This window comes from Danio rerio, chromosome 15, assembly GCF_052040795.2.
Source record: "Danio rerio strain M-AB ecotype USA chromosome 15, GRCz13ab, whole genome shotgun sequence".
Taxonomy (NCBI): domain Eukaryota; kingdom Metazoa; phylum Chordata; class Actinopteri; order Cypriniformes; family Danionidae; genus Danio; species Danio rerio.
Window position 1 is genome coordinate 1505001 of NC_141035.1, and position 18359 is coordinate 1523359.

At 38.3% G+C, this 18359-nt stretch overlaps 1 protein-coding gene across 2 annotated transcripts in view; it reads left to right on the plus strand.

Moving 5' to 3' along the window:
* The window catches only part of smc4 (structural maintenance of chromosomes 4), a 38867-nt gene that overhangs the window by 9786 nt on the left and 10722 nt on the right, over positions 1-18359 (plus strand). The window contains exons 6-17 of one of the 2 annotated variants that reach the window (XR_015508333.1): positions 2922-3086; positions 4578-4705; positions 7041-7181; positions 7789-7939; positions 8502-8666; positions 10344-10577; positions 10696-10881; positions 12500-12661; positions 13877-14102; positions 14200-14279; positions 15694-16405; positions 16600-16843. Coding sequence is in view for 1 of the 2 variants with exons in the window: in NM_173253.2 (NP_775360.2) it covers positions 2922-3086; positions 4578-4705; positions 7041-7181; positions 7789-7939; positions 8502-8666; positions 10344-10577; positions 10696-10881; positions 12500-12661; positions 13877-14102; positions 14200-14279; positions 15694-15846; positions 16717-16843 (1918 nt within the window). In the remaining variant the exon portion in view is untranslated. The remainder of the gene's footprint in view (positions 1-2921; positions 3087-4577; positions 4706-7040; positions 7182-7788; positions 7940-8501; positions 8667-10343; positions 10578-10695; positions 10882-12499; positions 12662-13876; positions 14103-14199; positions 14280-15693; positions 16406-16599; positions 16844-18359) is intronic. The other variant, NM_173253.2, reaches the window with a different exon arrangement.

Here is an 18359-nt window from a genome sequence, read left to right on the forward strand (position 1 = left end):
TTGAACTGTGCATACAATTTAATGCTACATCGGTTTCATTCTGCACTTGCAAAAATATAGATTTTCTGGCTTAAAGGTTTTGTCTGGTTCATAGTCTAAATATTATTTAAAAATTCCTTAAATCAAGAAGCATGAGCAGAAAAACAATTAAAATTTAAGTTTCTCCTTTATAAAAAAAAAGGCAAAATAATCTGCCAATACAGTGAGCAGAATTAACCCGTTTTATATTATTTGGCTTTTTTTATTTTATTTTTTTACTTGTGCATTCAGATGTTGATGAGTTGTTATAAAATATATATACATCTGTCATGCGTTGCCACTTGTTTCATCCAGTTAGACTTGGGTGTTTGTTCATAACTATTGTTTGTTTATGCAGGTTACATTTCTATCATTATTATGACATTAGCATGTGGCTGTTAATCTAGATCCTAGGTGTCAAACTCAGTTCCAAAAGGGCCGCAGCTCTGCACAGTTTAGTTACAACCCTAATTAAACACACCTGATCAAACTAATTGAGTCCTTCAGGCTTGTTTGAAACCTACAGGTAAGTGTGTTGGAGCAGGGTTGGAACTAAACTGTGCAGGGCTTCGGCCCTCCAGGAATTGAGTTTGACACCCCTGATCTAGATGTTTATTTGGGAATCTGGCATGTTTTTCCCTTTAGCATGGTTCGTTTGGGCACATGTGAACGACACAATCGTGCTCAGATCTAGGGCTGTGCGATTTGGGGGAAAATATCTAATTGCGTTTTTATTTATTTATAGACCGATTGTGATTTTTGATTTGCGATTTATTTTTGTGGTCAAGCTTCAGCTCAATATTCTGTATCGTAGCATAAAATGCAATCAGTTAAAGGAACTGAAAAAATATACACTTCATCTTTTATTTAGAAAAGAATTAAACACTAATTTTCCTCTAGAGCAAACAGTAGTGAGTTATGACATTAGTTATCTCCTGGTGTCTTCGTGATATTTCTTCATACAGTGTAACCACTGCAAACAACTCTGAAATTGTACTTTGCTTTTGCTAGCTACTAGATTAAGTGTCACTGGCAATACTTTGTTTACTTTTTAGCAAGTCACTCTTCATAAAGCCGAATGTGGTGCTTTTTTTTAGGTGCTGGTTGTCGTATTTCGTCGTGCTGTGTCAACAATTCTGCAACCGCTCTTACAAATGACCTGTTTTTATTCAGTGTCTGACTTTGAAACCAAAAAAACCCAGATTAATGATGTGCGTTTTTTCTTTGATAGTAATTTGTCTATTACTGCTTCTGAAGCGGCAGATGCACCATCCCACTTGTTCGCGCTTTCCTGTTTGTTTCTATTATTGTAGGCTTTCCACATAGTTCGGTCGCGCAATTCAGATTGAACAGAACAAAAGTGTGCTCACTCAATTGGCTAGTGATACCGCAGTGTTTCCTCTAGGATTTTTTCCAGCTGTGGCGGCAGGTCTTTTTTTACACAGATCTACCAACTACCTGTGGCGTTATTTCAATGACATGTCGTGAACGCAGTATTAAGTCGAGATCGCATCTATGTAATGGCCTACGAGCACCAGTCAGTCAGCACGTAACCTTAAAGGGTTAAACAAATGTCGCACATCACTACTACGGTTACAGAAAAGTTCACGCTGTTAAAATAGCTTTTAATACGTTTTGGTGCGATTATCACCCACTATTTTAAAAAAAAACTACAATGTTTTGAATGAAAAGCTGTAATGTAGCTGTGGCAGGATCAATTTTGGCGTTGCGCCCCGCCATTGAAGAATGAATGTAGTGGAAAACCATAGACTGTCACACACAGACGGCAGTCACACATTTACTCTCGATGGGGGAAATTATATATTACATATATATTCCAGATCACAGCGTCTTGCAACTTAGCTAATAGCAATGTTTCAAATCGCAATACAATTTCGATTAATCGCACAGCCCTACTCGGATCAGTTCCAAAACAATTGGTCTGAGATCGCCTGAATGAGGTGCTCTTGGCTTTGTTGAAATAAACTCTGAAGCGTTTCGGTTGAGGTGAAAAAGCAATACGATCCAACAAACCAGGCTATATCAGTGTATTATGGATCTGTAATGGGCATACTGATAGAATGATGAGTGAGATATCACTACCGGCAAAAGTGTGTTTTATGTAAAATACGAAAGTGAAAGCATGCCGTCTAACTGAATAGCTCAGACTGAACTATTCAAAAATATATATGATATCATTAGCATTTTGGTTAACGCGACTTCTGATATTAAATCTATATAGACCATTTCAATGTGGTCATGTCACTGGCCAATAAACATTTCTTGCTTGTTATCAAACTATTTCATAGCTGTAATGAGGCAATTCAATCGTAATTTAATGTTAAATTAGCTCTCTAACTTTATTTATCTGTATGTGGCTCTTTTGATACTCGCACGCTATGGAAATTAAAAATGTAAAACAGGAAGTACATTGAGAACATTGTTTTTGTTTACATACCGCAAAATTATCTATATGTTAGAACTCTTTACAATAGAAATGAGGCTCTGTATGAGAAATTCTTACCTCTGATTTATATCTGGTGATGACGATGTCTGTGGGAGTCGCCATTCAAAATAAAATCGTACCTTTTCACTTATAATGTCTCATTTTTTCATTGTTTAAAATAAGGATGTATGACAGCTGAGTTGAATCCTGTAAAATAAAGCAAGCTCTGACCCATTTAAGGATTGTTTACTCGCATGTGAATTGTTTGATCTATTTTGGTCCATTTACAAAGCGAACCACGTCAAGAACAAAACGCAACAGTGTAACAATTTTCATCCCCAGTTCAGAACAAAACAATTGATCTACAGGTGTTAAAGCAGCTTAAGTGTGTACGGAGAGGTGCGTGTGCCAGTGTGTTTGTGTAAGTGCTCTTCTGTTGTGCTGTGTAATTTGTCAGGGTGAGGTGGAGCAGATCGCCATGATGAAGCCCAAAGGTCAGACGGAGCATGATGAGGGCATGCTGGAGTACCTGGAGGACATTATCGGCTCCTGTCGTCTCAAAGAGCCCATCAACATCCTCTGTCGGCGGGTGGAGGCACTGAACGAGCAGCGAGGAGAGAAGGTACCATAATGCCTGACTGAAGACCAAACTATACTTCAGTATTGATGTATTTGCGTCCCTGTCCACATCTTATATCATGTGTATTAGGGCTGCACGATATTGGAAAAATCTGACTTTGTGATATTTCATTTTTCTGCAAATTTTTTATCTTTATTTTTATTTTTTATGTTTTGTGACTTGAGTGCAATTTCAGTCGATGCCATTTGGAATTAACCCAATAGTTTAGATTGATTGGAATAATCTTGTAGTGAAGTGAACCCAATAAATTGCATGTCTAAATAAACCGGATGAAAGTAAAAAAATGTAGTGCTTTACAGTTTTCTGAAGAGTCAAACAGTAGTCAGCTATTTGGGTGCACTATTTGCTGATCAACTATTATCTCGACTCGGCAATGCAGATTCTGCCATGTGACTATTGTGAATGCACACATTGGCATATCGATGCTGAATCGGTGTATTATGCAGCTCCAAGTTGTATATTTTCCAATACAGTTCCAATAGTTCAGCTCAGATCTGGAAAATAAAATAAACCGTTTAAAATTGGACTTCAGACTCAAAACCAACACACATCAGGGATTCGGCATCTACATTTAATAATGTTAAAGAGGTTTAATATGTATTAAATAGACTGTAAACCTTACCATTTCACTGGAGAGCAGTGAGTGCATATTCTGTGCTTCTGAATGTCTGGATTTAAATGTTTCCATCGTGTTTCGTCTGGTGCAAACATCCAAATTGCTCATCACTGCAAATCTCATCGCATAGCGTGTTGTTAGGACATGGGGTTACAATATAACCTGCTCACCTAATGTTTACACATGTAATATTTTTAATCATTTGCTAATCTAAAACCACCTCGTGTGAAACTCTGAATCTGGGTCTCATTTCAGTGTCTGCTACTGTCCACCTGTGGATGCATTTTGGTCAGGGGCGCATGTTTTGAGAGCCTTGCTGATTAAATAAATGAAATACACCATGTTCCACCAAGGCAGAATATGAAATATAATTGGCTAAACTGGCAGTGGGCGGGTTAAAAGAACCAAAATAAAGTTGTATAACGCTCAAAGCAGAATATCTGACTTTAGCATTGTTTTCAGATAAACAAGCATGTTCCTGAAATATTTGCAAACATATTATGGTGTTTTTATGCTTTAGAAGAGTCAAAAACTTACATACAGCACCTTTAAACAAATGTTTACCTTGTTTTTGGTCAGATTTATTGGTGCAAGTTGGTAAAGTTAAATTGGTTCATCTTAACAATTTAAGTGAGCAACATTTTTAGTGTATACAAAGTTTAAAGTAATGTTTTTAATTAGTTTGACTCATTTTTAAATTGAGATGACTAAAATTGATTCAATAAAAAAAAATAAGGCAGGTAGATTTTAGTTTTTTCTTGAAGTTCCTTGATCCCTGTTTATGCAAGAACATGTACTGCTCATGCACTCTATGAATTATTGACTGTGTATTAAATGTGTCCTGTGTGTGTTCACAGCTGAATCGAGTGAAGATGGTGGAGAAAGAGAAGAGCGCTCTGGAGGGAGAGAAGAATAAAGCTGTGGATTTTCTCAGCTTAGAGAATGACATCTTTAAGAAGAGGAACCTCCTCTGTCACTTCTATGTGTAAGAGACAATCACACTGACGTTAAACTTGGCTCCGTGTATGTATGCAGCTGAATAGCCATTTGCTAGAGATGCTACTAGAGACGGGAAGCAAATAATTTTTGGCATGACTGGTGATTTGCGTGCTCACGCTCACAGCCGCAAACAATGTCATCTGCCTGAAACTGAAACTATGATCGCGATTTGCAGACACAACCACCACGAAAATGTTTGGCGTGACAAATTTAATCATAAATGTCCAATAAGCTCTGCTCCAATTTAAGAAACATCTCCAGTATGCAATGAAAGTTACTGGTTGCCAAATCAGTTTCTTCAGGATTTCTTTTTTTTTATTCAGTAAAAGAAAAGCAACTCATAACAGTTGAGGATATAATAGAAGCCAAATTTTGGGATGAACTCTGTAGTTTTCCTCAAACTTGTCCTAACATTTGTCCTAAACCATTTGGCATCATAGATGAAATAAAGTAAAACAATTCATTAAATATTAGACAGTTTGATTTATAGTCAGAAAACAGTGTTGAGGAGAACGAGAATCCCTCGCTGCAACATTATTGGTTTTATTAACAAAGCTTATGTCATGTAAATGCTTTTAGTAATTACAGTATTTTAGTTAATGGTTTAGCAATTACAGTGCTCAACATAAATGAGCACACCTCATTTAAAAAAACAGATATTTTTATCCATTTATCAGTGAATATAGATCATATTTTGGTGCATTTGAACAAAACAGATTTATTAAATGGATGTATTTATTAAAATGATATTTTAGTCACTGCACATCTTCAAAAATAGAAAGATAACACAATAAAAATCGTGTAAAATGTTGAAAAACGAATAAAAAATGTAAAAAATTTTATACATTCTGTTGAATTTTTTTACCAACACTTTTTTTCACTGACTAAATTTGTATGTACTAATATGGGTGAGTGTGACGTAACCGTTTTTCCCCTTCACCGGAATTGAAGGGTTGCCATGTCCAAAAACAGAGGCTGCTAAAACTGCTGTCACACGCATTAACCACAGCTCATAACATATGATGGAATAGCACTTTAGAAATGCTTAAAGCCATAATCACCGTAAACACTAATTGAATTAAGACTTGTGGACTATTCCTATTTCTGTCGCATTATTGAAGTGCAGTACATGCATGTAATCGATATAAACTATTACCATTGTGTAGGAGTTTTAGCTGCTTTTTGCGACAAGCCATACACACTCCGCTGTTAGACACTTCTCTGCACCCATTGAGGACACATCCTCTCCGAGCACACGCACACAGTGAGCTCAAGGAGACACATACACCCGTCGTCGTCATTATCAACACGCGCTTATGCTGTCCGGAAAAAAACGGAAGCTGTTGCTGAATGAAAGTGAAACTGCTGAAAAATTAAAACCAAAACTGACATGATTACAAAATCAATTTGTGCAAGGGAGTTCAATCCTCATGTGAAATTGTACAGGGAAGAAGCCAGTCGGTAGAGTTTATAGCTAAATGTTGTTGCTAAATATGTCCTTTATGGCACCATTCATTAAAATGAATGTAAAATAACATTTAATTACAAGTTGATTTTAAAAAAAAACTCCTGAATTGTTTTATATTTCGTGAATGTAATTGTAATGATTTTTTTCCTTCATTTGAATAAAAATTTATTCTCCATTCATATATTTAGCAGTGTTTGCATGTCATTTACTACATAGAAATAATTAAAGTTGAAGTAAAATAACATTAATTACAAGTTGATTTAAAAAAGCACATAAATAGCTTTGCAATTTGCTTTTTTTTTTTTTGTTTTTTTGAATAAAATATTTTGTATTCGTAAGTAAGGTCTGGTCACACCCCTAATGCACATGTAACCCTGCCGGTCCTACACCACCCAACCCGCTCCGAGCTGGGATCAAACCGGCAACCTTCCGCATGGGAGTCGGTTGCTCTAACAAGGAGGCTAAAGACAATGCCCCTCGCAACTGTAGCTAGAGCACCTTTAGAGGTCAGATGAGTGAGGTTTACCTGCACAGCACCTTCTAGCTGGCCACCATTACACTCACATATAATATTGTAAAGCTTCCTGATTAGCAATATATTAGGAAGACTTTCTAAATAGAAATATTAATTTAAATGAGAGATTTGTGAGAGTGAACTCGTATACGTTGAGCACTGTATATTAAGCCATGGGAATTTGCAGTTCATGTTAGAAGTCTTCAAGATCAAACTCTTATTTCATACCATGAGCAAAATATTGAGTTGCTGCTTTCTGTTGGGTACATGCAGAAGAGATATTTAGAGTGTGTGTGTGTGTGTGTGTGTGTGTGTGTGTTTGTGTGCGTCTGTTTGCAGTCATGATCTGCAGAGCCGTGTGTCCGTGAAAGAAGCTGAGAAACAGCAGATTCAGGAGGACACAAAAGATCTGAGTGACAAAAGCAGCCAGCTGACTGAAGAAATGAAGAGCAAAAACGAGGACCTGAAGGCTGTGGAGAAGTGAGAAACTCTTTTAGCTAAAAACCTTGAATTATGTGTGTTTAACATGTTAGCCCAAACACTGCTCCTCAGACGTTTATATTATTGTATATAGGGTTGGCAAATGTATTAAGAATTGGTATTGACCGGGTGCTAACTTTTAAGTCTGTACTTAAACACCAGTGATTGGCCATTTGTGTTCACATGCTCAACAGAAATGACTGTGATTGGCTGTAAAGGTCATTAGTTCACTGCTGTTCGTTGAGTTTAAATAGACACACGGTCACTGGAGTGTTTTAAAGCCACATAGATAAGTTGATTGATCAGCGGATCGCTTGTATGTCGGCTCATAAACAGACCAGCTGATTGACACAGCTTTGAAACACTCCAATGCTTATGTATCTGTGTTTACACTTGGTGAACCTTCACAGTCGTTTCTGTTGAGCATGTGAACACAATAGGCAATCGGTGGTGTTCAGGAACAAGCTCAACAGCGCTCAAATGTTAGCGGGAAATGGAGGTTTTTAAAATACCACTACTGATTGGTAACAAACTCCATACTTTGACAATCCTACTTGTATAGTTTCATAATTCAGGTATTTTGTGAATGTTGTTTTTCCTGCTAAAGAAAATTGACCAAGCTGACCAAGTACATCGAGAGCCAGAAGGAGAAGTTCACCCAGCTTGACCTGCAGGATGTGGAGGTGCGCGAGAAGCTCAAACACACCAAGAGCAAAACCAAGAAACTGCAGAAACAGCTTCAGAAAGACCAGGAGAAGGTGAGACTTTATGATGACCACAATCCATGGTCTTGCAATACGAAATGGAGTCAGATCCAGATTGAATACCCTGATGGTCCATATCCGGAACAGAGTCTGGACTTTGAGAAGCCCTGCACTAGAGTGTTTATCATGCACATACAGTTGAATTCATAATTATTCACCCTCCTGTGAATTTTTTGTTTTCATTCTCAAATATTATCTCAAAATAATATTAAAGCCATTTTAAGGTCAATATTATTTGCCCCCTTAAGCAATATTTGTCTTGGATTGTCTCCAGAACAAACCACTGTTATACAATGACTTGCCTAATTACCCTAACTTTACCCTAATTACCCTAGTGAAGCCTTTAAATGTCACTTTAAGCTGAACACTAGTGTCTTGAAGAATATCTAGTCTAATATTATGTGCTGTCATCATGACAAAGAAAATAAATCAGTTATTAGAGATGAGTTACTAAACTATTATAATTTGAAATGTTGAAGAAATCTGCTATAGGTTAAACAGAAATTCGGGGAAAATACACAGCAGGCTAATACTTGTGTATTTGTTATGTGTGCAGTTGGAGGAGGTGCGGGGTGTTCCTGCGAGCAGCGAGAAGATCATCACTGAGGCATCCGCTCAGAAGGAGGAGCTGGAGAAAAAGAAGCTACTAGAGGAGCAGAAGTTAGCAGAGGTGATGGAGAGCCTGAAGGAGGAGACCAAAGGCCTACAGGAAGATAAAGAGGTAACAGGATAACGATAGAGCTAAAATGTCATTTCCGAGATGTTCAAATTGCATTCTTGTTCTGTATTAAATCGATAATGAGCTAGTCTTTAACAGCTGATCGCTCTCTAGGCTATTGTTTAACAGCAGACGGCGCTCTAGGCTAGATTATAACGGCAGATGGTGCTCTAGGCTAGTGTTTAACAGCACATGGTGCTGTAGGCTAGGTTATAACAGCAGATGACGCTCTAGGCTAGATTATAACAGCAGACGGCGCTCTAGGCTAGTGTTTAACAGCAGATGGCGCGCTAGGCTAGTGTTTTACAGCAGATGGCGCTCTAGGCTAGTGTTTTTTAACAGCAGACAGTGCTCTAGGCTAGTGTTTAACAGCAGACGGTGCTCTAGGCTAAATTATAACAGCAGACGACGCTCTAGGCTAGTGTTTAACACCAGATGGCGCTCTAGGCTAGTTTTTACCAGCAGACGGTGCTCTAGGCTAGTGTTTAACAGCAGACGGTGCTCTAGGCTAAATTATAACAGCAGACGACGCTCTAGGCTAGTGTTTAACACCAGATGGCGCTCTAGGCTAGTTTTTAACAGCAGACGGTGCTCTAGGCTAGTGTTTAACACCAGATGGCGCTCTAGGCTAGTGTTTAACAGCAGACGGTGCTCCAGGCTAGTGTTTTTTTAACAGCAGACAGTGCTCTAGGCTAGTGTTTAACAGCAGATGGTGCTCTAGGCTAAATTATAACAGCAGACGGTGCTCTAGGCTAGTGTTTAACACCAGATGGCGCTCTAGGCTAGTTTTTAACAGCAGACAGTGCTCTAGGCTAATGTTTAACACCAGATGGCGCTCTAGGCTAGTGTTTAACACCAGATGGCGCTCTAGGCTAGTTTTTAACAGCAGACGGTGCTCTAGGCTAGTGTTTAACACCAAATGGCGCTCTAGGCTAGTGTTTAACAGCAGACGGTGCTCTAGGCTAGTGTTTTTTTAACAGCAGACAGTGCTCTAGGCTAGTGTTTAACAGCAGACGGTGCTCTAGGCTAAATTATAACAGCAGACGGTGCTCTAGGCTAGTGTTTAACACCAGATGGCGCTCTAGGCTAGTGTTTAACACCAGATGGCGCTGTAGGCTAGTTTTTAACAGCAGACAGTGCTCTAGGCTAGTGTTTAACAGCAGACGGTGCTCTAGGCTAAATTATAACAGCAGACGACGCTCTAGGCTAGTGTTTAACACCAGATGGCGCTCTAGGCTAGTTTTTAACAGCAGACGGTGCTCTAGGCTAGTGTTTAACACCAGATGGCGCTCTAGGCTAGTGTTTAACAGCAGACTGTGCTCTAGGCTAGTGTTTTTTTAACAGCAGACAGTGCTCTAGGCTAGTGTTTAACAGCAGACGGTGCTTTAGGCTAAATTATAACAGCAGACGGTGCTCTAGGCTAGTGTTTAACACCAGATGGCACTCTAGGCTAGTTTTTAACAGCAGACAGTGCTCTAGGCTAATGTTTAACACCAGATGGCGCTCTAGGCTAGTGTTTAACACCAGATGGCGCTCTTGGCTAGTTTTTAACAGCAGACGGCGCTCTAGGCTAGATTATAACAGCAGACGGTGCTCTTATTAGAACATTTGCCTTCATTGTAAATCTGGAAAAGATTGAGCTCTCAGTCTTGCTTGTGTGTGTGTGTGGTGCTCCTGCAGAAAAAAGAGAAGGAGCTGCTGGAGTTAAGTAAGTCGGTGAACGAGACTCGCTCACGGATGGATGTGGCGCAATCAGAGCTGGACATCTACCTGAGTCAGCACAACACCGCTATAAACCAGCTCAACCAGGCCAAAAGTGCTCTGCAGGAGACCGTAGACACGCTGAGAGAGAGGAGAGCCGCCATTAAAGACCTCCAGGTCAAAATACCAGCTCAAGAGGAGCAGCTCAAGAAGGTGAGATTGTGTGTGTGTGTGTGTGTGCGTTTTAAAACCTTGACTGCATTTTTAAACCATGGTAAACCTTGAGGCGGATTTCGTCCCATGCCTAATGTGTCTAATCTGTGTGTTGCAGGACGAGCGGGAGCTGGAGCAGATCTCCGAGCAGGACAAACAGACGCGAGCGCAGGTCGGGGACATGAGACAGAAGGTGGCTGAAGCCAAGAGCTCTCTGTCCTCCAACCGCAGCCGCAGCAAAGTGCTGGACACCCTCATGCAGCAGAAACGCTCAGGGAAGATACCTGGCATCTTGGGACGACTGGTACGTTTACTAATGTTCCGCTTCACTGGATGACATGTTTACAGTGTTAAATGTCTAACACTTTATTCACAGGGGAGTTTGTAATCATGTTATGTATATGAAGGAGATTTTCTGAATGCTTATACAGCTGTCATTCGCTCAGTTATGTCATTTTAAATCTAAAGGTGACGTTGTTTGAGACCAAGGCAACAAAACTTGTCATAAATCTTTTTTTTTTCTTAAACAATATTTCAGAAACATGATTGTCGTGAGGCCATTATAATTGTCATTAATGTTTTTTTTTCTTTCTTTTTTTTCCAGTGGAACCATAGTTTGTCATTAAAATTCAAATAAAAATAATAGTGTTAAATAATTTTATAACATTTATAAAATAGTCATAATCTCTCAAATATTTGTCATATTTAATTACCTATAATGATCAGGGAGGGTCTTTAGTAAAAGTTGATAAATCAATTTAGAGAAATATAAGGCCCTTAAAAGATATTACAAAGTCCTAAATGCTAATGCAAGGTATTAAATTTTGTGTCAGTATAATAAAGTTTGACTGAGTTTTGTCTGAATATTGGGATGCTGTGTAATTTATGAAAGCAAGTCGACATCATACTGCTTTGTTTACTGCAGTAACCAAGGGAACACCATTATTCCTGCTGTTTTAGATGCCACCTGCTGGATTAGTATTTTTATTTTGTATATGAATGTTTTAGTTTAGGATTTGCTTTACAATCAGTATTTATTAAATATACTGTAAATGAAAATGTCGCCAATGTTACCGGTTGAAACCTAAAGTGACAAAGATGAAAGTTAAAATGTATGGTATTTCACCCTCTGATTTCTGTATATACCCTGATGATATTTTAGTGACAACTTAATTTTGTAACTGTAGTTGAGGTTAATAATGATAAAGATTGTTAAAAAATTTCTGACGATCATAATGGCCTCATGACTATCATGTTTATGACTGATTTATGACAAGTACTGTTGTCTTTGTAGTGACGTCTTGACGTTACCAAGACGTCTCAAACAATGTCATCTTTGCATTTAAAATGACATAACTGAGCTAAAGACAGTTAGATAGTTCACCTCAAAATTTAATTTTACTCAGTTTTTGCTTTCCCTCAAGTGTTTTCAAACCTTTGTGAGTTTCTTTCTTCATTATATTTTACAGCAAAGCCTATGCATTTAGGCTTTCCTGTAAAATATAATGGTGACAGAAGTAATAGTGGTGGTTATTGTGGATGTGGTGGGTTTCTTAGGTTATTAAAGGTGTTTTCTGTAGCTGCTTGTTTAGCCTGCATTGATGCATTCAGTGCAAGCTGCACCATTAATCATTAAAAGATTGGGATCTCAACACCCACGCAACAAATTATAAATGGTGATTTGCAAATGTTGATTAATCTTTCGAGTCTTTAGTTTACAAACAGTCAAATACAACAGAAGTACTGCAATAAGGAATTCAAAGGACTGAAACAAGTAGATGGCATTTACATTACATTCTTAGTGACAGTTGTCAGAGGTGTGCGTGAAATCTGTGCTCTGGCATGATTATAAATGGTCATAACAGTCTTATGAACGAACATTCTCCATAAGTAAAGTGTTGCCAATATGTCTGTTCCAACAGGGTGATCTGGGAGCCATTGATGAGAAGTATGACGTCGCCATCTCCTCCAGCTGCGGCTCGCTGGACAATATTCTAGTGGACACCATTGACACCGCGCAGAAGTGCGTCACATTTCTCAAGGCCCAGAACATCGGTGTGGCCACATTCATCGGCTTAGACAAGGTAAAAAATTGACATATGGGTCATTCTTTCTAAACCTGTTCAGCTCATGTGCATTTTCACATTGCTATAATAGGTGAAATGTTTGTCATATGATGTTTCCCCAGAGTTAGATTGTGCTAGCCGTTTTTGACACTACAGGCCAGGGTCAAGTTATATAAAAGTTGTTAACCTTCAAACTAAGGGATTTCTTAACTTAAGTAAACCCTTAGTAAAACTTGGGTTGCAAGAATAAAAACCTGAGGGACAACTTAAGGAATTTATGGCTGTCATTAAGCATTTCCCTCTTTTAATGATCTAAATGTTTTCTTAATCGTAGTGACAAAGTGTTTAATAACCATTTCCCCTTGTCAAATTTAAGACACCAAAACAGCTCCCTTAAATGAGCAAATGATGCTCAAAATGTAAGCATTCTCACCGAAATAAAAAAGCTTTAGATAAGACAAAACAAACATAGATTAATACTTTAATAAAAGCATTTAATGAACACACGAATATACACAGTGTGTCAGTTACACATCTGCACAGGAGTGCATCCATATGAAACTGCAGGTTCTGCATAATCCCAGACCAGTTTTTTTAAGTTCTCTTCATACATAATGTCGAGATCGACTCCATAAGGAACGTCTTGACTCGCTTAATCGGAAGAAAATGGCAGAGTTATTACAAGACAAGCATTAGTGGTTCGTTACAATCTGTTTGAGTTACTATACCAATCACGGCATATGTTGCCATATGTTTGCAGAAATTACAGTGAAGCACTTGGGTAAGGGTAAGAGTTGTTGCAATGCTTGTATTGAAATCTCTTACATCTGGGATTTTTCCCCTCAGGGGCACCCTCGAGTTAAATTTCTTGAGGACTTTCATGCAACCAAGTACTGGTATCTACTAGCTAGTATATACTGCACCAGTTGTTTTTTATTGGAAGAACATGGCTAGAATGTTGTTAAATGTGATTTAAAATTGTGTGCAAGTGCATGAATCTTTTTAAATTAGAGACATGCACAGAAATGCGATGGATGGATAGACAGATCTCTTGGCTGCAGAAAAGAGAAATTGCCATTTTCAGGCAAATATTTGGTGCATCCCTCATATATTTAAATTAATTTTTTCCAAACCTGCAAGAGTTCAGTTTGAGCATCAGATGATTTTACCATCAGCGTGCTCTTCTTCAGTAAATTAAGTGTTCAACTGTACATGTGTGATGGTGTTGTTCAGATGAAAGTGTGGCAGCAGAGCATGGGCTCCATCTCTACCCCGGAGAACATCCCTCGTCTGTTTGATATGGTGCGCGTGAAGGATGAGAGCGTTCGTCCTGCTTTTTACTTCGCCCTGAGGGACACTTTGGTGGCTAAAGACCTGGAGCAGGCCACGCGGGTCGCCTTCCAGAAGGACAAGCGCTGGAGGGTTGTCACACTGCAGGGGCAGATCATCGAACAAGCCGGTCAGTGCTTGTGTGTCTGTCTTTCTGTCTGTGTGTGTCTCGGTGTGTAATGGTAAAGAGGATCTTGCCTCACGTTCTGTCTGCTGTTTGTCCTCAGGAACGATGACTGGAGGAGGCGGGCGGGTGATGAAGGGCAGGATGGGCTCCTCAGTCTGTGCTGATGTCACACAGGAGCAGGTCAGATCAGACGCCTGCTTCCATTCAACAGGCTCCAAACCTTATTTTACAGCTGGATGTTTCTACAATCATGCAAATTACAATCATTTTCGAGACTGTGCTTCCAGAATTTAATTTGTGATGGAAAAAATATGTTTTAATTATAATTTTCAGTGCATTCATTTGCTGAATTTTACTCATTCTGGGCTGAGAAAGCAGGAGATTCCCACAAGCATTTATTCACTGTAGTATGAAGGTGAAATGAGTAAGCAAGCACACACACACATCAAATCTGTAGTTTGAGTAGATTTCACAGTGAGTGATTTCAGCATGAATGAACACAACATGACTTCCTTCATTTGCACCGTTTTTATAAATACGAAGCACAAGGCGAGGAAAAAATTATAATTTTCATGCACTTTTTTTTGCATCTTTAAACTTTGACTGTGCAGCTACTGATATAATCATATTGATTAGTCATATCCATCTGCAAAATATTTTCAGAGTTTTTCTGCTATAGTATCAATGCACAGGGTATCTGCAGGGTCCTAAAATGTCTTAAATCTCGAAAGTTAAATTTTAGGCCTTAAAAGGTCTTAAATCTCTGGAAATATTGTGTTGTAGGTCTTAAATCATTTTTTAACAGGTTAAATTAACTTAATTTTCATTTGTTCATGTATAGCTACCCAGTCTGGCCATTAACACTCATTCATTCATTCAATTATTCATTCATTTTCTTTTCAGCTTAGTCTCTTTATTAATCTGGGATCGCCACAGCGGAATGAACCGCCATACAATCAAACTTTTAACTTTATTTAAAAATAACATTTAGTTACTTTCCTTACAGTAATTAATTTGTAAAAAGTTCTCCATTAATTTACTGCTGAAGATACTGACCTAGATGTTTTATTATTAAATTATTATTATTGTAGTTTTAAATGTATTCAATTATAATCATTTTTGATGGGGCAAGTGAAAATCGTTTCCAAGTGGGATATTCAAATAAAATCCTTAGCATTTAAGTCTAAAATTCCATTCATAATGGTCTTAAAAATGTCTTAAATTTGGTGAAACCTTGATGCATCTGTCTAATTTAAATTGTAGAATATTTCCATAGTAAGTATATCTGTGTATTATTTCTTGTATAACATTATTAGTTATCAAGTCACCTTATTCATATGCACAACACTAGCTCTATCTGTATAGATTAACACATTAACACTAACACTATATTTGCACGCTGTATTTCGTTATCTTGTACTCTACATGTGCAATGACTAAGTTAAAATCTAATCTACAAGTGTGATGCCAGATGTTTTCCTGCATTTCAGACAGCTGATAGATTTCTGCGTTGTCAGCACAAAGATAGTTGTTTGCCTTTAGGAAATTAGTTTTAGTGCATCGTTACTGGCTAAAGATCTGTGGTTGCTTGCAGCTGGATAAAATGGAGAGTGCTTTGAACAAGGAGGTGACGCAGCTGCAGGACTGCCAGAAGAGGAAAAACCAGCTGGAGGAGAAGGTGCACAAAGCCAGATGTGAGCTGAGAGACATGAAGAACACGCTGGAGAAGTACACAGCCACCATTCAGGTCAGGCAGCGCCTGTGTGACGCCGCTAAACTCAGCGCATACTGTGCAATTTTTTATCTATTTATTTTTTTTAAAGGGTTTTTCTTTTGAAAAACAAAAATTGTCCTGCCAAAGCCTTTTTTTGATCAGTATGTTAAATATATAAACACATTTAGACAAATTTCTGTCCAAGAACAAAGTCATGGCATGACTTTACACTTTAAATGGCACAGAAGTTTGCTGTCATTGTTTCAGCCTTAATGTAGATTATCGTCAGTTTTGGATTCTTAAAATTTTAAGGTTTTATATATAATAAAATGTTATTTGAGATAAATTGTCATGAACTTTATTTTAGAAAATGCCAACAATGTTTTAGAGGTTTTAAATGAACAGTGTAGCACACTTTGATTATGCGTGCGTCTTAGGTGCAGTTAAAACCACCACATCAAGCCTGTGGTTTTTTATAAAATAATTTTAAATTGTAATTAAATCAATAAATTGATCAGAAAATTCCAATTAGGTTTTTTTTTCATTATACAGCCTTTCAATCAAAGACCACAGACTTCACCCTAGAACAAGGGTGTCAAACTCAATTCCTGGAGGGCCGAAGCCCTGCACCGTTTAGTTCCAACCCTGCTCCAACACACTTACCTATTGGTTTCAAACAAGCCTGAAGGACTACATTAGTTTGATCAGGTGTGTTTAATTAGGGTTGAAACTAAACTGTGCAGAGCTGCGGCCCTTTTGCAACTGAGTTTGACACCTGTGCCCTAGAATTACAGAGATTTTCCAAATTTGGCTCAGATGGCCAAATCATGGCTGAAATTGCACAGTGTTAGCAGAATGTTACACATCAGCATGACTAACCTATGCTAACCGATGCTTTTACAGAGCCTCACAGAGCAGGAGCTTCACCTCAAGCCTCAGATCAAGGACCTGGAGGCAAACGTGATCGCCGCTGCTCCTGATAAAGCCAAGCAGAAGCAGATGGAGAAGAGTCTGGAGGCCTACAGGAAAGGTGCGGCTTTTGTTTAAGGCAGTGTTCAGCCATCAATGAAAACAGCCACTTACCCAGTAATATTATTCCAAACACACAGTAGTCAACATTTGGAGTGGTTCAAAACCTTTCTTTAAAATTGTCCAAAAAAAAAAAAAACCTAATCTTTAATTAAGACAAGTTTGAAAAACTGTTTTGATTCACCTTAAAAACCTTACTACTAAAGGCATAACTCACTGCTTGTAAAAAAAAAAAAAAGGAAAAGTTCATTTGAAGTATGTTGATGTGCGAAAACAGACAGTTTTTTGTTTTTTTTAATCTATATAACTATGTATATATATATATGTATATATGTATATATCTATGTTAAACAAATCACTATATAATTGTAGAAGTTTATATGAATAAATCTCTGAGAGGAACTCGGTGTGTGAATAAAACATGTTTGTATTTTTTTTTTATAATCAGACTTCATAAAACGTCGGCAGAGACACAAAACCCCGCCCACTAGTGACCATCTCTCCCTCATTAGCATAGGAGGGTAGTCTTGTTTTTGAATCTGCCACTATGCTGACACACAGGCGTTTGTAGCTCCGCCCTCTTCTGAAAAGAGCACAATCTCATTTGAATTTAAAGCGACAGTCACCAAAACACCACAATTAGGATCAAAGCCTAAGAGGTCAGTTTCAGAGAGTTATAAACATTGTTTTGCAATTTTAATTTAGCTTTGTTTTATTTCAATTTCATAGAGAAGCATGCAGCAATAGAAAATTGTGAACAAATGTTCATTGTTTCACATTGTGAAATTAAATCAGTGAATCATATCAAATTGTGAATTTAGTGGATCATTACTATGTTTATGTGAATTTCTGTTGTGCAGCTGTCTCTGTAGATGTAAGGAGGGCTGCTTTAGTGTTTTCTCATACATTTATTTATTTGTGACGGCCTGCCATAATACCAGAACTGCCCCAAATAGATTGAAAGTCTTTGACTTTGTCGAATAAACATGAAAACTGCACGTTTTTAGTCTTTTTCTATAATGCCTGGTAAAGTAGCATTTAAGAGCTCAGTCCTGATTACAGCAGTTATGGAGGAAACGGCTATTACTATCACTCCATGAGCACTTCCTGCGGGAAGTCAATTTATATTCACAATTAGCCGGTCTTGTTTTTTCAGACTGAAGCCCCGTTTACACTAATGTGTTTTCGTTTTAAAACGCATAAGTTTTGCTACGGTTACGCCATCCATCCATAATACGCTGGAGTTTTCAAGCGCCGAAAACGGAGCATTTTGGAAACGCTGGAGAGGCTGTCTTCATTCTGAAACACTGCTGCTCTGTCTCAGTGTGGATGGGGGAAAACGGAGGCATCTGGAAGCGGAGGCGGGGCTGCTGAGATTCACTACCTGATTGGGGCTTTTGTGTCATTGCGTATCCTTCCCCTATTCGTCAAGCCCCTATCACATGACTATAACACATGGCTTTAACGCTACCGGAAGACAGCAGACCAGCCTTCACTGTAAACAACATGGGCACAGA